The sequence below is a fragment of the Aythya marila genome, assembly GCF_965140915.1.
Source record: "Aythya marila genome assembly, contig: HAP1_HAP1_SCAFFOLD_1149, whole genome shotgun sequence".
NCBI lineage: Eukaryota > Metazoa > Chordata > Aves > Anseriformes > Anatidae > Aythya > Aythya marila.
In genome coordinates this window covers 1-13,634 of record NW_028137008.1, presented here as the reverse complement: position 1 = coordinate 13,634, position 13,634 = coordinate 1, and the positions used below count along the sequence as shown (strand labels likewise).

The following is a 13,634-nucleotide window of genomic DNA, read 5'->3' as shown; positions in this document are numbered from 1 at the left end:
ATATGGTATTCGTACCCCGGCTCTGCTCTCGTGAGACCTCCCAAGGCACTGCAGCCACTCTCCGTATCCTTGTGCTCTGCCTCCTCCTCCTCCTCCTCCTCCTCCTCCTCCTCCTCCTTCTCTTCTCCATCTCCTTTTCCTTGACATGACGATACAACAACGTGACAACATGATGACACGACAGCGTGATGACACGATGATATGATATGGTGACACGACGATATGACGACGTGATGACATGACGTGATGATACGATGACGTGACGATAGGACAACATGATGACATAACAACGCGATGACATGATGATAGGATGATGTGATAACATGACAACATGATGACGTGACATGATGACATGACGATATGACGACATGACAACGTGATGACATGATGACATGATGGCACGACAACACAATGACATGACATGATGACACGATGACACGATGACATGACGACGTGACGTGATGACGTGACGATATGACGACATGACGACATGATGGCACGACAACATGACAACACGACAACGTGACGATACGACAACGTGATAACATGACAATATGACGACGTGACAACATGACAACGTGACGATATGACAACGTGATAACACGACGATATGACAACGTGACAACACGACAACCCGACGACGTGTCGGCCCGCCCTGCCCCCTCGGGTCCTTCCGGCCCCGTCCCCGTGCTCCCCGCGGGCCCTTCGCCCTCCGCCCGCCCCTTGGCCCCGCCACGCGCCGCGATCTTTGCCCCCCCCCCCGCCCCTTTACAGCCCCGCGGCCCCACCCCGGCCCCTCCCCACCCCACAGCCTTGGCCCCGCGTGGAGGGGCCCCCGGCCCCCCGGGACCCCCACAAGACCCCCTGGGACCCCCCAAGACCCCCTGAGCCCCCCCGAGACCCCCAAGACCCCCCTGAGACCCCGAGACCCTCTGAGCCCCCCCGAGCCCCCCCGAGACCCCTGAGCCCCCCTGAGCCCCCCTGAGCCTCCCTGAGCCCCCCGAGCCCCCCTGAGCCCCCTTGAGCCCCCCCGAGCCCCCCAAGACCCCCGAGACCCCTGAGCCCCCCAAGACCCCCTGAGCCCCCCCAAGCCCCCCTGAGCCCCCCCGAGCCCCCCAAGACCCCCTGAGCCCCCCAAGCCCCCCCAGGACCCCCCGAGCCCCCCCATGGTGCCCCCGCCGCCCTCCCGCCCCTGGGGGCGAGGAGACCCCAGCCCCATTTCCCCCCCCCTCTCGGTGGCCGCGGGGCCCGTGCTGGGGCAGGGGGGGTGCTGAGGGGTCCGGCCCTGCCCTTCCCCCTCCCTGCCCTTCCCCCTCCCCTTCCCCTTTCCTTCTCCTCTCCTGCCCTGCCCTTCCCCACCCTCTTTTCTTCCCCTCCCCTCCCCCTTCCCCATCCCTCCCCCTTTCCTTCCCCTCTCCGTCCCTTCCCCTCCCTTTTTCTTCCCCTTCCCCTCCCCCTTCCCCTCCCCCTCCCCCTTCCCCTTCCCCTTCCCCATCTCTTCCCCTTCCCTTCCCCTCCCTTTTTCTTCCCCTTCCCCTCCCCTTCCCCTTAGCCCCTCCCCCTCCCTTAGCCCCGCCCCCTCCAATTAGCCCCGCCCCATCCTCTTAGCCCCTCCCCCACCCCTTAGCCCCTCCCCCTTCCCCTTAGCCCCTCCCCATCCCCTCAGCCCCTCCCCACCCCTTAGCCCCTCTCCCACCCCTTAGCTCCTCCCCCTCCATTAGCCACGCCCCCAGCCCCTCCCCTCCCCACTCTTTAGCCCCTCCCCTAGCCCCGCCCCCTCCCCTCCCCTTTCCCCTTCCCTTCCCCTCCCCCTTCCCCTTCCCATCCCCATCCCCTTAGCCCCTCCCCCACCCCTCAGCCCCTCCCCCCGCCCCTCCCCCACCCCTCAGCCCCTCCCCCAGCCCCTCCCCATCCCCTTATCCCCTCCCCTTCCCCTTAACCCCTCCCCCACCCCCATAGCCCCTCCCCCACCCTTCTCCCCTCCCCCCGCCCCTCCCCCCGCCGCCATTTTGCAGCCCCGGGAGCTCGGCGGGGGGAGGCCCCGGCCCGGTCCTGACCCCCCCCGGACCCCCCCCGGGACCCCCCCGCGATGTTCCACGGCGTGGCGGCCCCGCCGGGGATGGGCGGTGAGCGGGGGGGGGGGCGGGGGGGTGGGGAGGGGGGGGAGGGGGAAGGGGGGGGGATGGGGGGGGCACGGGGGTGCTCACGGTGACCCCCCCCCCTAATTCCACCCCCCCCCCCAGCAGGTCCCGGGGCTCGGCCGGAGCTGTACGAGGTGAGGGGGGGGGGGGCACCGGGGAGGGACCCTCCCCAATTGGGACCCCCCCAGTTGGGACCCCCCCCCAGGTTGGGACCGCCGGGTTGGGACCCCGGGTGGGACCCCCAGCATGGGACCCCCGTGTTGTGACCCCCCCCTCCCCGGTTGGGACCCCCGGGTTGGGACCCCCCCGGGCTGGGACCCCCCATTGGGACCCCCAGGATGGGACCCCCCAGGATGAGACCCCCCCATTTGGGACCCCCCCGGGGTGAGCTCAGGGATGGGACCCCCAAGATCGGACCCCCCCCAGGCTGGGACCCCCCAGTTGTGACCCCCCCGGCATGGGACCCCCAAGATCAGACCCCCCAGTTGGGACCCCCCCGAGATGGGACCTGGATGGGACCCCCTGGGATGAGACCCCCCCCCATTGGGACCCCCGGGGTGAGCCCAGGGATGGGACCCCCAAGATCGGACCCCTACGGTTGGGACCCCCCAAGATGGGACCTCCTGATTGGGACCCCCCCAAATTGGGACCCCCCCAAATTGGGACCCCCAGTGTGAGCCCAATGGGACCCCTGGGAAGGGACCCCCCAGGACAGGACCCCCCAAATTGGGACCCCTGGGTTGGAACCCCCGGGGTGAGCCCCAGGTTGCGACCCCCCCCATTGGGACCCCCCCCCCCAATTGGGACCCGACCCCGCCGCGTCCCGCAGGAGGTGAAGCTCTACAAGAATGCGCGGGAGAGGGAGAGGTGAGCGCGGCCCCACAACACCCCACAACACCCTGTCACCCATCACAACACCATGACACCCACCACAACACCCCCCAACACCTTGTCACCCGTCACCACACCGTGACACCCAGCATGACACCCCGTCACCCATCACGACACCCCACAACACCGTGACACCCGTCACAACACCCCAACACCCAGCATGACACCTGGTGACACCCCAACACCCATCATGACACCCCATCACCCATCACAACACCGTGACACCCATCACGACACCCCTACACCCATCACAACACCCCATCACCCACTGCAACACCCCACAGCACCCTGTCACCCGTCACAGCACCCCGTCACCCGTCACGACACCCCGTAACACCCCGTCACCCGTCACAGCACCCCGTCACCCATCACGACACCGTGACACCCATCACAGCACCCTGTCATCCACTGCAACACCCCACAACACCCCATCACAACACCCCACGACACCCTGTCACCCAGCACAGCACCCTGTCACCCGTCACGACACCCCCCGGCACCCCCCATGGGACCCCCAACACCCCGTCACCCACCCCGAGGCCCCCCCCGTCCCACCGCAGCCCCCACTCCGTGGCAGCGCCCATCTGCCCCCCACCGCTGTGTCCTGTGCCCCACAACCCTGCCCCATACCCTGCCCCATAGCCCCACTCTGTGCCCCACAGCCCTGCCCCATACCCTGCCCTGTGCCCCACAGCCCTGCCCCATGGCCCTGCCCCATACCCTGCCCCATGCCCCATAACCCTGCCCCACAGCCATGCCCTGTGCCCCATGGCCAGGCCCCATGGCCCCACTCCATGCCCCATACCCTGCCCCATGCCCCACAGCCCTACTCTGTGCCCCATAACCGTGCCCCATGGCCAGGCCCCACAGCCCTGCCTCTGACCCCATACCCTGCCCCGTGCCCTATAACCCTGTCCCATGCCCCATAACCCTGCCCCACGGCCCTGCCCCATGCCCCACAGCTCCACTCTGTGCCCCATGGCCCTGCCCCATACCCTGCCCCATGGCCAGGCCCCATGGCCCTGCTCCATGCCCCACAGCCCTGTCCTGTGCCCCATAACCCTGCCCCATGCCCCACAGCCAAGCCCCATGGCCAGGCCCCACGGCCCTACTCTGTGCCCCATACCCTGCCCCGTGCCCTATAACCCTGCCCCACGGCCCTGTCCTGTGCCCCACAGCTCCACTCTGTGCCCCATAACCCTGCCCCGTGCCCCATGGCCAGGCCCCACACCCTGCCCCACACCCTGCCCCATGGCCCTGTCCCATGCCCCATGGCCAGGCCCCACAGCCCCACTCTGTGCCCCATAGCCCTGCCCCACACCCCATAGCCCTGCCCCACACCCCATAGCCCTGCCCCACGGCCCTCCCGCAGGTACGACAACATGGCCGAGCTGTTCGCCGTGGTGAAGACGCTGCAGGCGCTGGAGAAGGCCTACATCAAGGACTGCGTGTCCCCCAACGAGTGAGGCCCCCCATTGTCCCCCTTTGTCCCCATTTATCCCCCTTTTGTCCCCATTGCCCCCCTCTGTCCCCCTCTGTCCCCCTTTGTCCCCTTTTTGTCCCCCATTTGTCCCCATTGCCCCCATTTGTCCCCCGTTTGTCCCCATTTGTCCCCATTTGTCCCCATTTGCCCCCAATTGTTCCCATTTGTCCCTGTTTGCCCCCATTTGTCTCTGTTTGTCCCCGTTTGTCCCCATTTGTTCCCTTTGCCCCCCTTTGCCCTAATTTCTCCCCCTTTGTCCCTATTGCTACCCCATTGCCCCCCTTTGTCCCCCGCTTGTCCCCTTTTTGGCCCCCCTTTGCCCCCCATTTGTCCCCATTTGCCCCTTTTTGTCCCCCATTGTCCGCGTTTGTCCCCATTTGTCCCCTTTGCCCCAATTTGTCCCCCTTTGTCCCCATTGCTACCCCATTGCCCCCCGTTTGTCCCTGTTTGTCCCCATTGCCCCCATTTGTCCCCTTTGTCCCCCCTTTGTCCCCTTTTGGGCCCCATCCCCCCCATTCCCCCCATTTACCCAATTTCCCCAATTTCCCCCCATTTCCCCAATTCCCCCCATCCCCCCCATTCCCCCCATCCCCCCCATCCCCCCCATTCCCCCAATTTACCCAATTTCCCCCCAATTCCCCCCATTTCCCAGGTACACGGCCGCGTGCTCGCGCCTCCTGGTGCAGTTCAAGGCGGCCCTGAAGCAGGTGCAGGGCTCCGAGATCAGCTCCATCGATGAGTTCTGCCGCAAGTTCCGCGTGCGTCGGGGTCGGGGTCGGGGTCAGGGTCGGGGTCGGGGTCAGGGTCAGGGTTGGGGTCGGGGTCAGGGTTGGGGTTGGGGTCGGGGTTGGGGTCAGGGTTGGGGTCAGGGTCGGGGTCAGGGTTGGGGTCGGGGTCAGGGTCGGGGTCGGGGTCGGGGTCAGGGTCGGGGTCAGGGTCGGGGTCAGGGTTGGGGTCAGGGTTGGGGTCGGGCTTGGGGTCGGGGTTGGGGTCGGGGTCGGGGTTGGGGTCAGGGTTGGGGTCGGGGTCGGGGTCGGGCTCGGGGTCGGGGTCAGGGTTGGGGTCGGGGTCGGGGTCGGGCTCGGGCTCGGGGTCGGGGTCAGGGTTGGGGTCGGGGTCAGGGTCGGGGTCGGGGTCAGGGTTGGGGTTGGGGTCTGGTTCCCCCCCCGGGCTGATCCCAACCTTTGGGGATCCTCCCCGGCTGCCCCATGCTCATTGGGTGCCCGTTTGGGTGCTCATTGGGTGCCCATCCCCACGGGACCCCCACCTTTGGGTGCCCCTTCCCCATGGGATGCCCACCTTTGGGTGCCCATTGGGTTCCCATTCCCTACAGGACCCCCACCCTTGGGTGCCCATCCCTGTGGGACCCCCACCTTTAGGTTCCTGTTCCCTATGGGACCCCCACCCTTGGGTGCCCACCTTTGGGTGCCCACCCCCCTCAGAACCCCCACCTTTGGGTGCCCATTGGGTGCCCGTTCCCTATGGGACCCCCACTCTTGGGTTCCCATTCCCCACAGGACCCCCACCCTTGAGTGCCCACCCCCACGGAACCCCCACCTGTGGGTGCCCATTGGGTTCCCCTTCCCTATGGGACCCCCACCTTTGGGTTCCCGTTCCCCACAGGATCCCCACCCTTGGGTGCCCACCCCTACAGGACCCCCCACCTTTGGGTGCCCCTTCCCCACAGGACCCCCACCTTTGGGTGCCCATTGAGTTCCTGTTCCCTATGGGACCCCCACCTTCGGGTGCCCACCCTTGGGTGCCCACCCCCATGGGACCCCCACCTTTGGGTGCCCACCCTTGGTGCCCACCTTTGGGTGCCCATTGGGATCCCATTCCCTATAGGACCCCCACCCTTGGTTGCCCATTGGGTTCCCGTTCCCTACAAGACCCCCACCCTCGGGTGCCCACCCCCGCAGGCCCCCCCCACCTTTGGGTGCCCACCCTTGGTGCCCAACCCCATGGGACCCCCACCTTTGGGTGCCCATTGAGTTCAAGTTCCCTGTGGGACCCCCACCTTCGGGTGCCCACCCTTGGGTGCCCACCCCCATGGGACCCCCACCTTTGGGTGCCCATTGAGTTCAAGTTCCCTGTGGGACCCCCACCTTCGGGTGCCCACCCTTGGGTGCCCACCCCCATGGGACCCCCACCTTTGGGTGCCCATTGGATTCCCATTCCCTATGGGACCCCCACCCTTGGTTGCCCATTGGATTCCCATTCCCTACATGACCCCCACCCTTGGGTGCCCATTGAGTTCAAGTTCCCTGTGGGACCCCCACCTTCGGGTGCCCACCCTTGGGTGCCCACCCCCACGGGACCCCCACCTTTGGGTGCCCACCCTTGGTGCCCACCTTTGGGTGCCCATTGGGATCCCATTCCCTATGGGACCCCCACCCTTGGTTGCCCATTGGATTCCTACTCCCTACATGACCCCCACCCTTGGGTGCCCACCCCCGCGGGTCCCCCCCCACCCTTGGGTGCTCACCCCCACATGACCCCCACCCTTGGTGCCCAACCCCATGGGACCCCCACCCTCGGGTACCCATTGACTTCCCATTCCCTATGGGACCCCCACCTTCGGGTGCCCACCCATGGGTGCCCACCCCCACAGGACCCCCCCCCCCCACCCTTGGGTGCTCACCCCCCCCCTCCCCCTCCCCAGCTGGACTGCCCCCTGGCCATGGAGCGCATCAAGGAGGACCGGCCCATCACCATCAAGGACGACAAGGGCAACCTCAACCGCTGCATCGCCGACATCGTCTCGGTGGGGTCGGGTTTGGGGTCGGGTTTGGGGTCAGGGTCGGGTTTGGGGTCGGGTGGGGTGGGGGCCGCCCCCAAACGCCCCCTCCCCTCCTCTCGTCCCCCCCCCCGCAGCTCTTCATCACCGTCATGGACAAGCTGCGCCTGGAGATCCGCGCCATGGATGAGGTGGGGAGGGGTGGCCCCGGGGGTTTTTGGGGTGGCCCCAATATTTTGGGGTGGCCCCGGGGGTTTTTGGGGTGGCCCCAATATTTTGGGGTGGCCCTGGGGGTTTCGGGGTGGCCCCGGGGGTTTTGGGGTGGCTCTGGGTGTTTTGGGGTGGCCCCAATATTTTGGGGTGGCCCCAGTGTTTTGGGGTGGCCCCGGGGGTTTTGGGGTGGCCCCAATATTTTGGGGTGGCCCTAGGGGTTTTGGGGTGGCTCTGGGTGTTTTGGGGTGGCCCCGGGGGTTTTGGGGTGGCTCTGGGTGTTTTGGGGTGGCCCCAATATTTTGGGGTGGCCCCAGTGTTTTGGGGTGGCCCCGGGGGTTTTGGGGTGGCCCCAATATTTTGGGGTGGCCCCGGGGGTTTTGGGGTGGCTCTGGGTGTTTTGGGGTGGCCCCGGGGGTTTTGGGGTGGCTCTGGGTGTTTTGGGGTGGCTCCGGGGGTTTTGGGGTGGCCCCAATATTTTGGGGTGGCCCCGGGGGTTTTGGGGTGGCCCCAATATTTTGGGGTGGCCCCAGGGGTTTTGGGGTGGCTCTGGGTGTTTTAGGGTGGCCCTGGGGGTTTTGGGGTGGCCCTGGGTGTTTTGGGGTGGCCCCAATATTTTGGGGTGGCCCCGGGGGTTTTGGGGTGGCTCTGGGTGTTTTGGGGTGGCCCCAGTGTTTTGGGGTGGCCCCAGTGTTTTGGGGTGGCCCTGGCGTTTCAGGGTGACCCCAATATTTCGGAGTGGCCCCAACATTTCGGGATGGCCCTGGCATTCCACAGTGGCCCCAGCGTTTTGGGGTGGCCCCAGTGTTTCGGGGTCACCCCAGTGTTTCGGGGTGGCCAACTGTCTTCTGCAATGGCCCCAGCATTTTGGGGTGGCCCTGGTGGTCCACAGTGGCCCTAGTATTTTGGGGCAGCCCTGGTGTTTTGGGGTGGCCTGGACATTCCACAGCGACCCCAGTGTTTCGGGGTGACCCCAGCGTTTTGGGATGGCCTTGGCATTTCAGGACAGCCCCAATATTTTGGGGTGGCCCTGGTGTTTCAGGGTGGCCCTGGCGTGTTGGGGTGGTCCCGGTGTTCCGCAATGGCCCTGGCATTTTGGGGTGGCCCTGGCATTTTGGGGTGGCCCTGGTTTTTCGGGGTGGTCCCAGTGTTTTGGGGTGGTCCCAGTGTTTTGACGTGGCCCTGGTGTTCCACAGTGGCCCCAGCATTTTGGGGTGGCCCTGGCATTTTGGGGTGGCCCCAATATTTCGGGGCGGCCCTGGCATTTCGGGGTGGCCCAGGTGTTTCAGGGCAGCCCCAGCATTTTGGGGTGGCCCTGGTGTTTCGGGGTGGCCCCAGTGTTCCACAGCGACCCCAGTGTTTTGGGGTGACCCCAGCATTTCAGGATGGCCCTGGCATTTCGGGGTGGCCCCAACATTTTGGGGTGGCCCCGGTGTTTCAGGGTGGCCCCAACATTTCGGGGTGACCCCAGCATTTCGGGACAGCCCCGGCATTTCGGGGCGGCCCCAACATTTCGGGGCGGCCCCAACATTTCGGGGTGACCCCAACATTTCGGGGCGGCCCCGTAGCTTCGGGGTGACCCCAACATTTCGGGGCGACCCCCACTCACCCCGACCCCCTGTCCCCAGATCCAGCCGGACCTGCGGGAGCTGATGGAGACGATGAACCGCATGAGCCACCTGCCCCCCGACTTCGAGGGGCGCCAGAAGGTCAACCAGTGGTGAGCCCCCACACTTTGGGGAGGGGGGGGGGGGGTCAAACTTTTTGGGGTCACCCCCCCGACCCTGATTTCGCCCCCCCCCCAAAAAAAAAGGCTGCAGACCCTGAGCGCGATGTCGGCCTCGGACGAGCTGGACGATTCCCAGGTGCGCCAAATGCTCTTCGACCTCGAGTCCGCCTACAACGCCTTCAACCGCTTCCTGCACGCCTGAGGAGCCCCCCCCCCAAATTTTGGGGCCGCGTCCCCCTGTCCCCAAAGTGTTTTGGGGGGGCTCCGTGGCCCCGAAACGTGGGGCCGGGCAATAAACCCCCCCTCGTCCTTCGCTTGCGTCTTTTGGGAAGGGGGCGCGTGCCGTGGGGGGGGACCCCTCCAATTAGGGTGGGACCCCCCCCCCAAATTAGGGTGGGACCCCCCCAACCCTACAGAGACCCCAAAAAGCAGCCCGGCCACGCTCATAAATACCTTGTAATGCCCTCAGCCAGGCTAAAAAAACACCGGGGGGGGGGGACACGGGGGTGGGAAAAGGGACGCGTCCCGCGGCCACCTGAGGCTGCGCCCCCGTAGGGTGACCCCCCCCATATCGCGATATCCGCCCCCGTATCGCGATATCCGCCCCCGTATCGCGATATCCGCCCCCGTATCGCGACATCCGGGCTCAGAGGCTGGTGCAGAAGAGTTTGCGGTGGCGTCGGAAGGCGCCGGGGGGGTCGGTGCCGGGGGGGCCCCCCCGTTTCACGCCGCGGCCGCAGAGCCGCAGGTCCCGCACGCCGGTGGCCGCCCTGGCCCAGGTGACGCCATCCAGGGGCCCCTCCACCGAGCAGCCTTGGGGACAAACGGGGACAATGTCACCGCGGTGGCCTCGTGGGGGGGTCCTGTCCCCCCCCCGGCACCGCTGTGACCCCCCCGTCCCCGTCCCTTACCTGCCAGGCTGAGGTACTGCAGCCGCCGGTTGCGCTCGCCCAGTGCCCCCAGTAGCGCCCGCAGCCCCGCACTGGTGATGCTGGGGTTGGCCGAGAGGTCCAGGGACACCAGGGAGGGGCAGGAGGGGAGGAACCTGCGGGGGGGGGGGGAGGGCAGCGGGGTGGGGAGGGGGTCAGGAAGGGTCCCAGTGGGGGGGGGGCACCGGGGTGGGGTGGGGAGGGGGATGGTGACAGGGGGGTGGTGGGGGTGGTGGTGCCAAGGGTGATGGGGATGGTGACAAGGGGGGGGCAGCGAGGGGAGGGGGTGATGGTGACAGGGGGGACACCGAGGGCACTGGGTGAGGGTGCCGGGGGGACACCCAAGGTGCTGGGTGGTGGCACCCAGGACACCGAGGGCACTGGGTGATGGTGACAAGGGGGGGGCACCGAGGGGAAGGGTGACGGTGCCAAGGGCACTGGGTGACGGTGACGGGGGGACACCAAGGGGAAGGGGTGACAGTGGCAAGGGTGACACCGAGCGCACTGGGTGAGGGTGCTGGGGGGACACTGAGGGTGTTGGGTGGTGGCACCCAGGACACCAAGGGCACTGGGTGACAGTACCAGGGTCACTGGGTGACAATGCCAAGGGGGACACCGGGTGCTGGTGACGAGGGGACACCGAGGGCATTGGGTGACGGTGACAGGGGGACACCAAGGGGAAGGGGTGACAGTGCCAAGGGTGACACTGAGGGCACTGGGTGAGGGTGCTGGGGGGACACCCAAGGTGCTGGGTGGTGGCACCCAGGACACCGAGGGCACTGGGTGATGGTGACAAGGGGGGGGCACCGAGGGCGTTGGGTGACGGTGACAGGGGGACACCAAGGGGAAGGGGTGACAGTGGCAAGGGTGACACCGAGCGCACTGGGTGACGGTGCTGGGGGGACACCCAAGGTGCTGGGTGACAACTCCAAGGGTGCCACCGAGGGCACTGGGTGCTGGTGCCACGGGTGCCACCGAGGCCACCGGGCGATGGTGCCACGAGGGACACCGAAACCGCCGGGTGCCGGTGCCACAGGGGACCCCCCCACACACCCCCCCCGCCCCTTTTTTACCCCCCCCAGCCCCTTTTTTACCCCCCCCAGCCCCTTTTTTCCCCCCCCCAGCCCCTTTTCCCCCCCCCCAGCCCCTCACCCGAGCAGCTCAGCCACGGCCGCGTCGTCCAAACCGTTCCCGGGCAGCTCCAAGCGGGCGAGCGCGCGGCCGCCCTGCGGAGACCCCGCAACCGTCAGCTCCGTGGGGACACCGGGGGGGGGGACAAGGGGACAACGGGGGGACACAGCCACTTTACCCGCTCCAGGAAGCCCCCCAGGGCGGCGGCGAGGGGCAGGGGGTCCTCTCCTCGCACGGAGCCAACGTCCAAGTGCTCCAGGGTGGCCGCGGGGAGGGCGCGCAGCAGCGGCTCCAAACCCGCTGCGCCCAGCGCGTTGTGCGCCAGCGCCAGCGCCCGCAGCTGGGAGGCTCCTTTTTGGGGAGGGGGGACACAAGGGGGTTACGACAACCCCCGGGACCCCCCAGGGAGGAAGGGGAGGGGGTGCAGGGGTGGCTCACCGGCCAGGCCGTGGCTCAGGGCGAGGTGGCAGCGGGGGGAGAAGCCGCAGGCGCGGAGGCGCAGGGTGCTGAGCGCGGGGCAGGAGCGCAGCAGCAGCGCCAGCGGCCGGCAGCCGGCGTCCCCCAGGGGGTTCAGGCTCAGGTCCAGCTCCTCCAGGCTCTGCCGGGGGGTGGGGGGGGTGGGGGGGGCATGAGGAGGGGGCTCAGCACCCCCAAAAATGACCCCACACTCCGAAACGCCCCCGAACCCCAGCATCAACCCCCCCAAAGCCCAGCATCACCTCCCCAAACCCCAGTATCACCTCCCCAAACCCCACCACCACCCCCAAAATAACCCCCAGCCCCACAGCCCAAAACCCCCCCGAACCCCAGCATTACCTCCCCAAAACCCCCCACCACCCCCAAAACCCCTCCCTATCCCCCCAAACCCCCCCAAAACCCCATCATCACCCCCCAAACCCCCTCCCCATTCCCCTAAACCCCCCAAACCCCCTCCCCTTCCCCTGAAACCCCCTCCCCACCACCCCAAACCTCCCCAAACCCCATCATCATTCCCCCAAACCTCACCATCACCCCCCCAAACCCCCTCTCCACCCCCCTAGACCCCTACCACCAGCCCCCCAGACCCCACCACCACCCCCAAACCCTCCCCCCATCCCCCCAAGCCCCCTCCCCACCACCCCAAATCTCCCCAAACCCCATCATCAGTCCCCCAAACCCCCTCCCTGTCCCCCAAACCGCCTCCCCACCACCCCAAACCCCCTCCCCATACCCCCAATCCCCCCCAAACCCCATCATCACCACCCCAAACCTCCCCAAACCCCCTTCCCACCCCCCCAAACTCCCCCCAAACCCCCTCCCCACCACCCAAACCCCCCCAACCCCCTCCCCATCTCCCCAACCCCCCCCAAACCCCATCATCACCCCCTCAAACCTCACCATTACCTCCCCAAACCCCCCCCACCCCCAAACCCCCTCCCCACCACCCCAAACCTCCCCAAATCCCCCCCAAACCCCCTCCCCATTCCCCCAAACCTCCCCAAACCCCCTCATTATTCCCCCAAACCCCCTCCCCATTCCCCCAAACCCCCTCCCCACCCCCCCAAACCCCCCCAAACCCCCTCCAACCCCCCTCATCCCCACCTCCCCAAACCCCTTCCCCCCCCCCCACTAACCCCCCCCCCCAAACCAACCCCAGGATGCTGCTGATTCGGGGGTAGAGCCGCGTGCTAGAACACCCCCCCCCACCCCCCAAAACCCCCAAAACCCCCAAAACCACCCCAAAAACCCAAAACCCCCCCCAAAAAAAACCCAAACCCCCTCCCCACCTCCCCAAACCCCCCCACCACCCCCCCCCCTCCCCAAACCAACCCCAGGATGCCGCTGACTCGGGGGTAGAGCCGCGTGCTAGAACACCCCCCCTACACCCCAAAAACCCCAAAAATCCCCCAAAACCCCCCCCAAAAAAAAACCCAAACCCCCTCCCCACCCCCCCAACCCCCCCAAACCCCTCCCACCACCCCCCCACCCCAAACCAACCCCAGGACGCCGCTGATTCGGGGATAGAGCCGCGTGCTAGAACACACCCCCCCCACCCCCCAAAAACCCCCAAAAAAAACCCCAAAACCCCCCCAAACCCCCCCAAAAAAAAACCCAACCCCCCTCATCCCCACCTCCCCAAAGCCCCCCACCACCCCCCCACCCCAAACCAACCCCAGGACGCTGCTGACTCGGGGGTAGAGCCGCGTGCTAGAACACCCCCCCCACCCCCCAAAAACCCCCAAAAAAAACCCCAAAACCCCCCCAAAAAAAACCCCAAATCTCACCCGCAGGGCGCAGCCGTTTTGGGGGGGGTCCCGGCGAGGTGGCCGAGCCCCCGCGCGCCCAGGCGGTTGCCGGAGAGGTCGAGGAGGAGGAGGGTGGGCAGGGTGCTGAGGGCGGCCCC

General features: G+C 67.1%; 2 protein-coding genes across 3 annotated transcripts; one reads left to right on the top strand and one right to left on the bottom strand.

The window, feature by feature from the left end:
- The first annotated feature begins 2,001 nt into the window (after positions 1 to 2,001).
- Positions 2,002 to 9,504, top strand: VPS28 (VPS28 subunit of ESCRT-I). Of its 2 annotated transcripts, none has more exons than XM_082785615.1 (9): positions 2,002 to 2,126; positions 2,247 to 2,275; positions 2,971 to 3,008; positions 4,405 to 4,494; positions 5,168 to 5,273; positions 7,178 to 7,279; positions 7,390 to 7,443; positions 9,091 to 9,182; positions 9,276 to 9,504. In XM_082785615.1, the coding sequence occupies exons 1-9, from the start codon at positions 2,090 to 2,092 to the stop codon at positions 9,391 to 9,393; spliced, it is 666 nt and encodes a 221-aa protein (XP_082641741.1). In that variant the 5' UTR covers positions 2,002 to 2,089; the 3' UTR covers positions 9,394 to 9,504. The 2 variants fall into 2 exon arrangements, with proteins under 2 accessions (XP_082641741.1, XP_082641740.1); XM_082785614.1 differs by having other exon boundaries at positions 2,026 to 2,126; positions 2,244 to 2,275.
- Positions 9,505 to 9,629: 125 nt separating this feature from the next.
- LOC309891241 (tonsoku-like protein) lies at positions 9,630 to 13,629 on the bottom strand (the record flags this gene model as incomplete). Its single annotated transcript, XM_082785613.1, has 6 exons — positions 9,630 to 10,004; positions 10,103 to 10,236; positions 11,273 to 11,346; positions 11,430 to 11,602; positions 11,690 to 11,849; positions 13,516 to 13,629. Coding segments are annotated over 6 exons (822 nt in total), but the record flags the coding sequence as incomplete, so codon positions are not given.
- Positions 13,630 to 13,634: the final 5 nt, after the last annotated feature.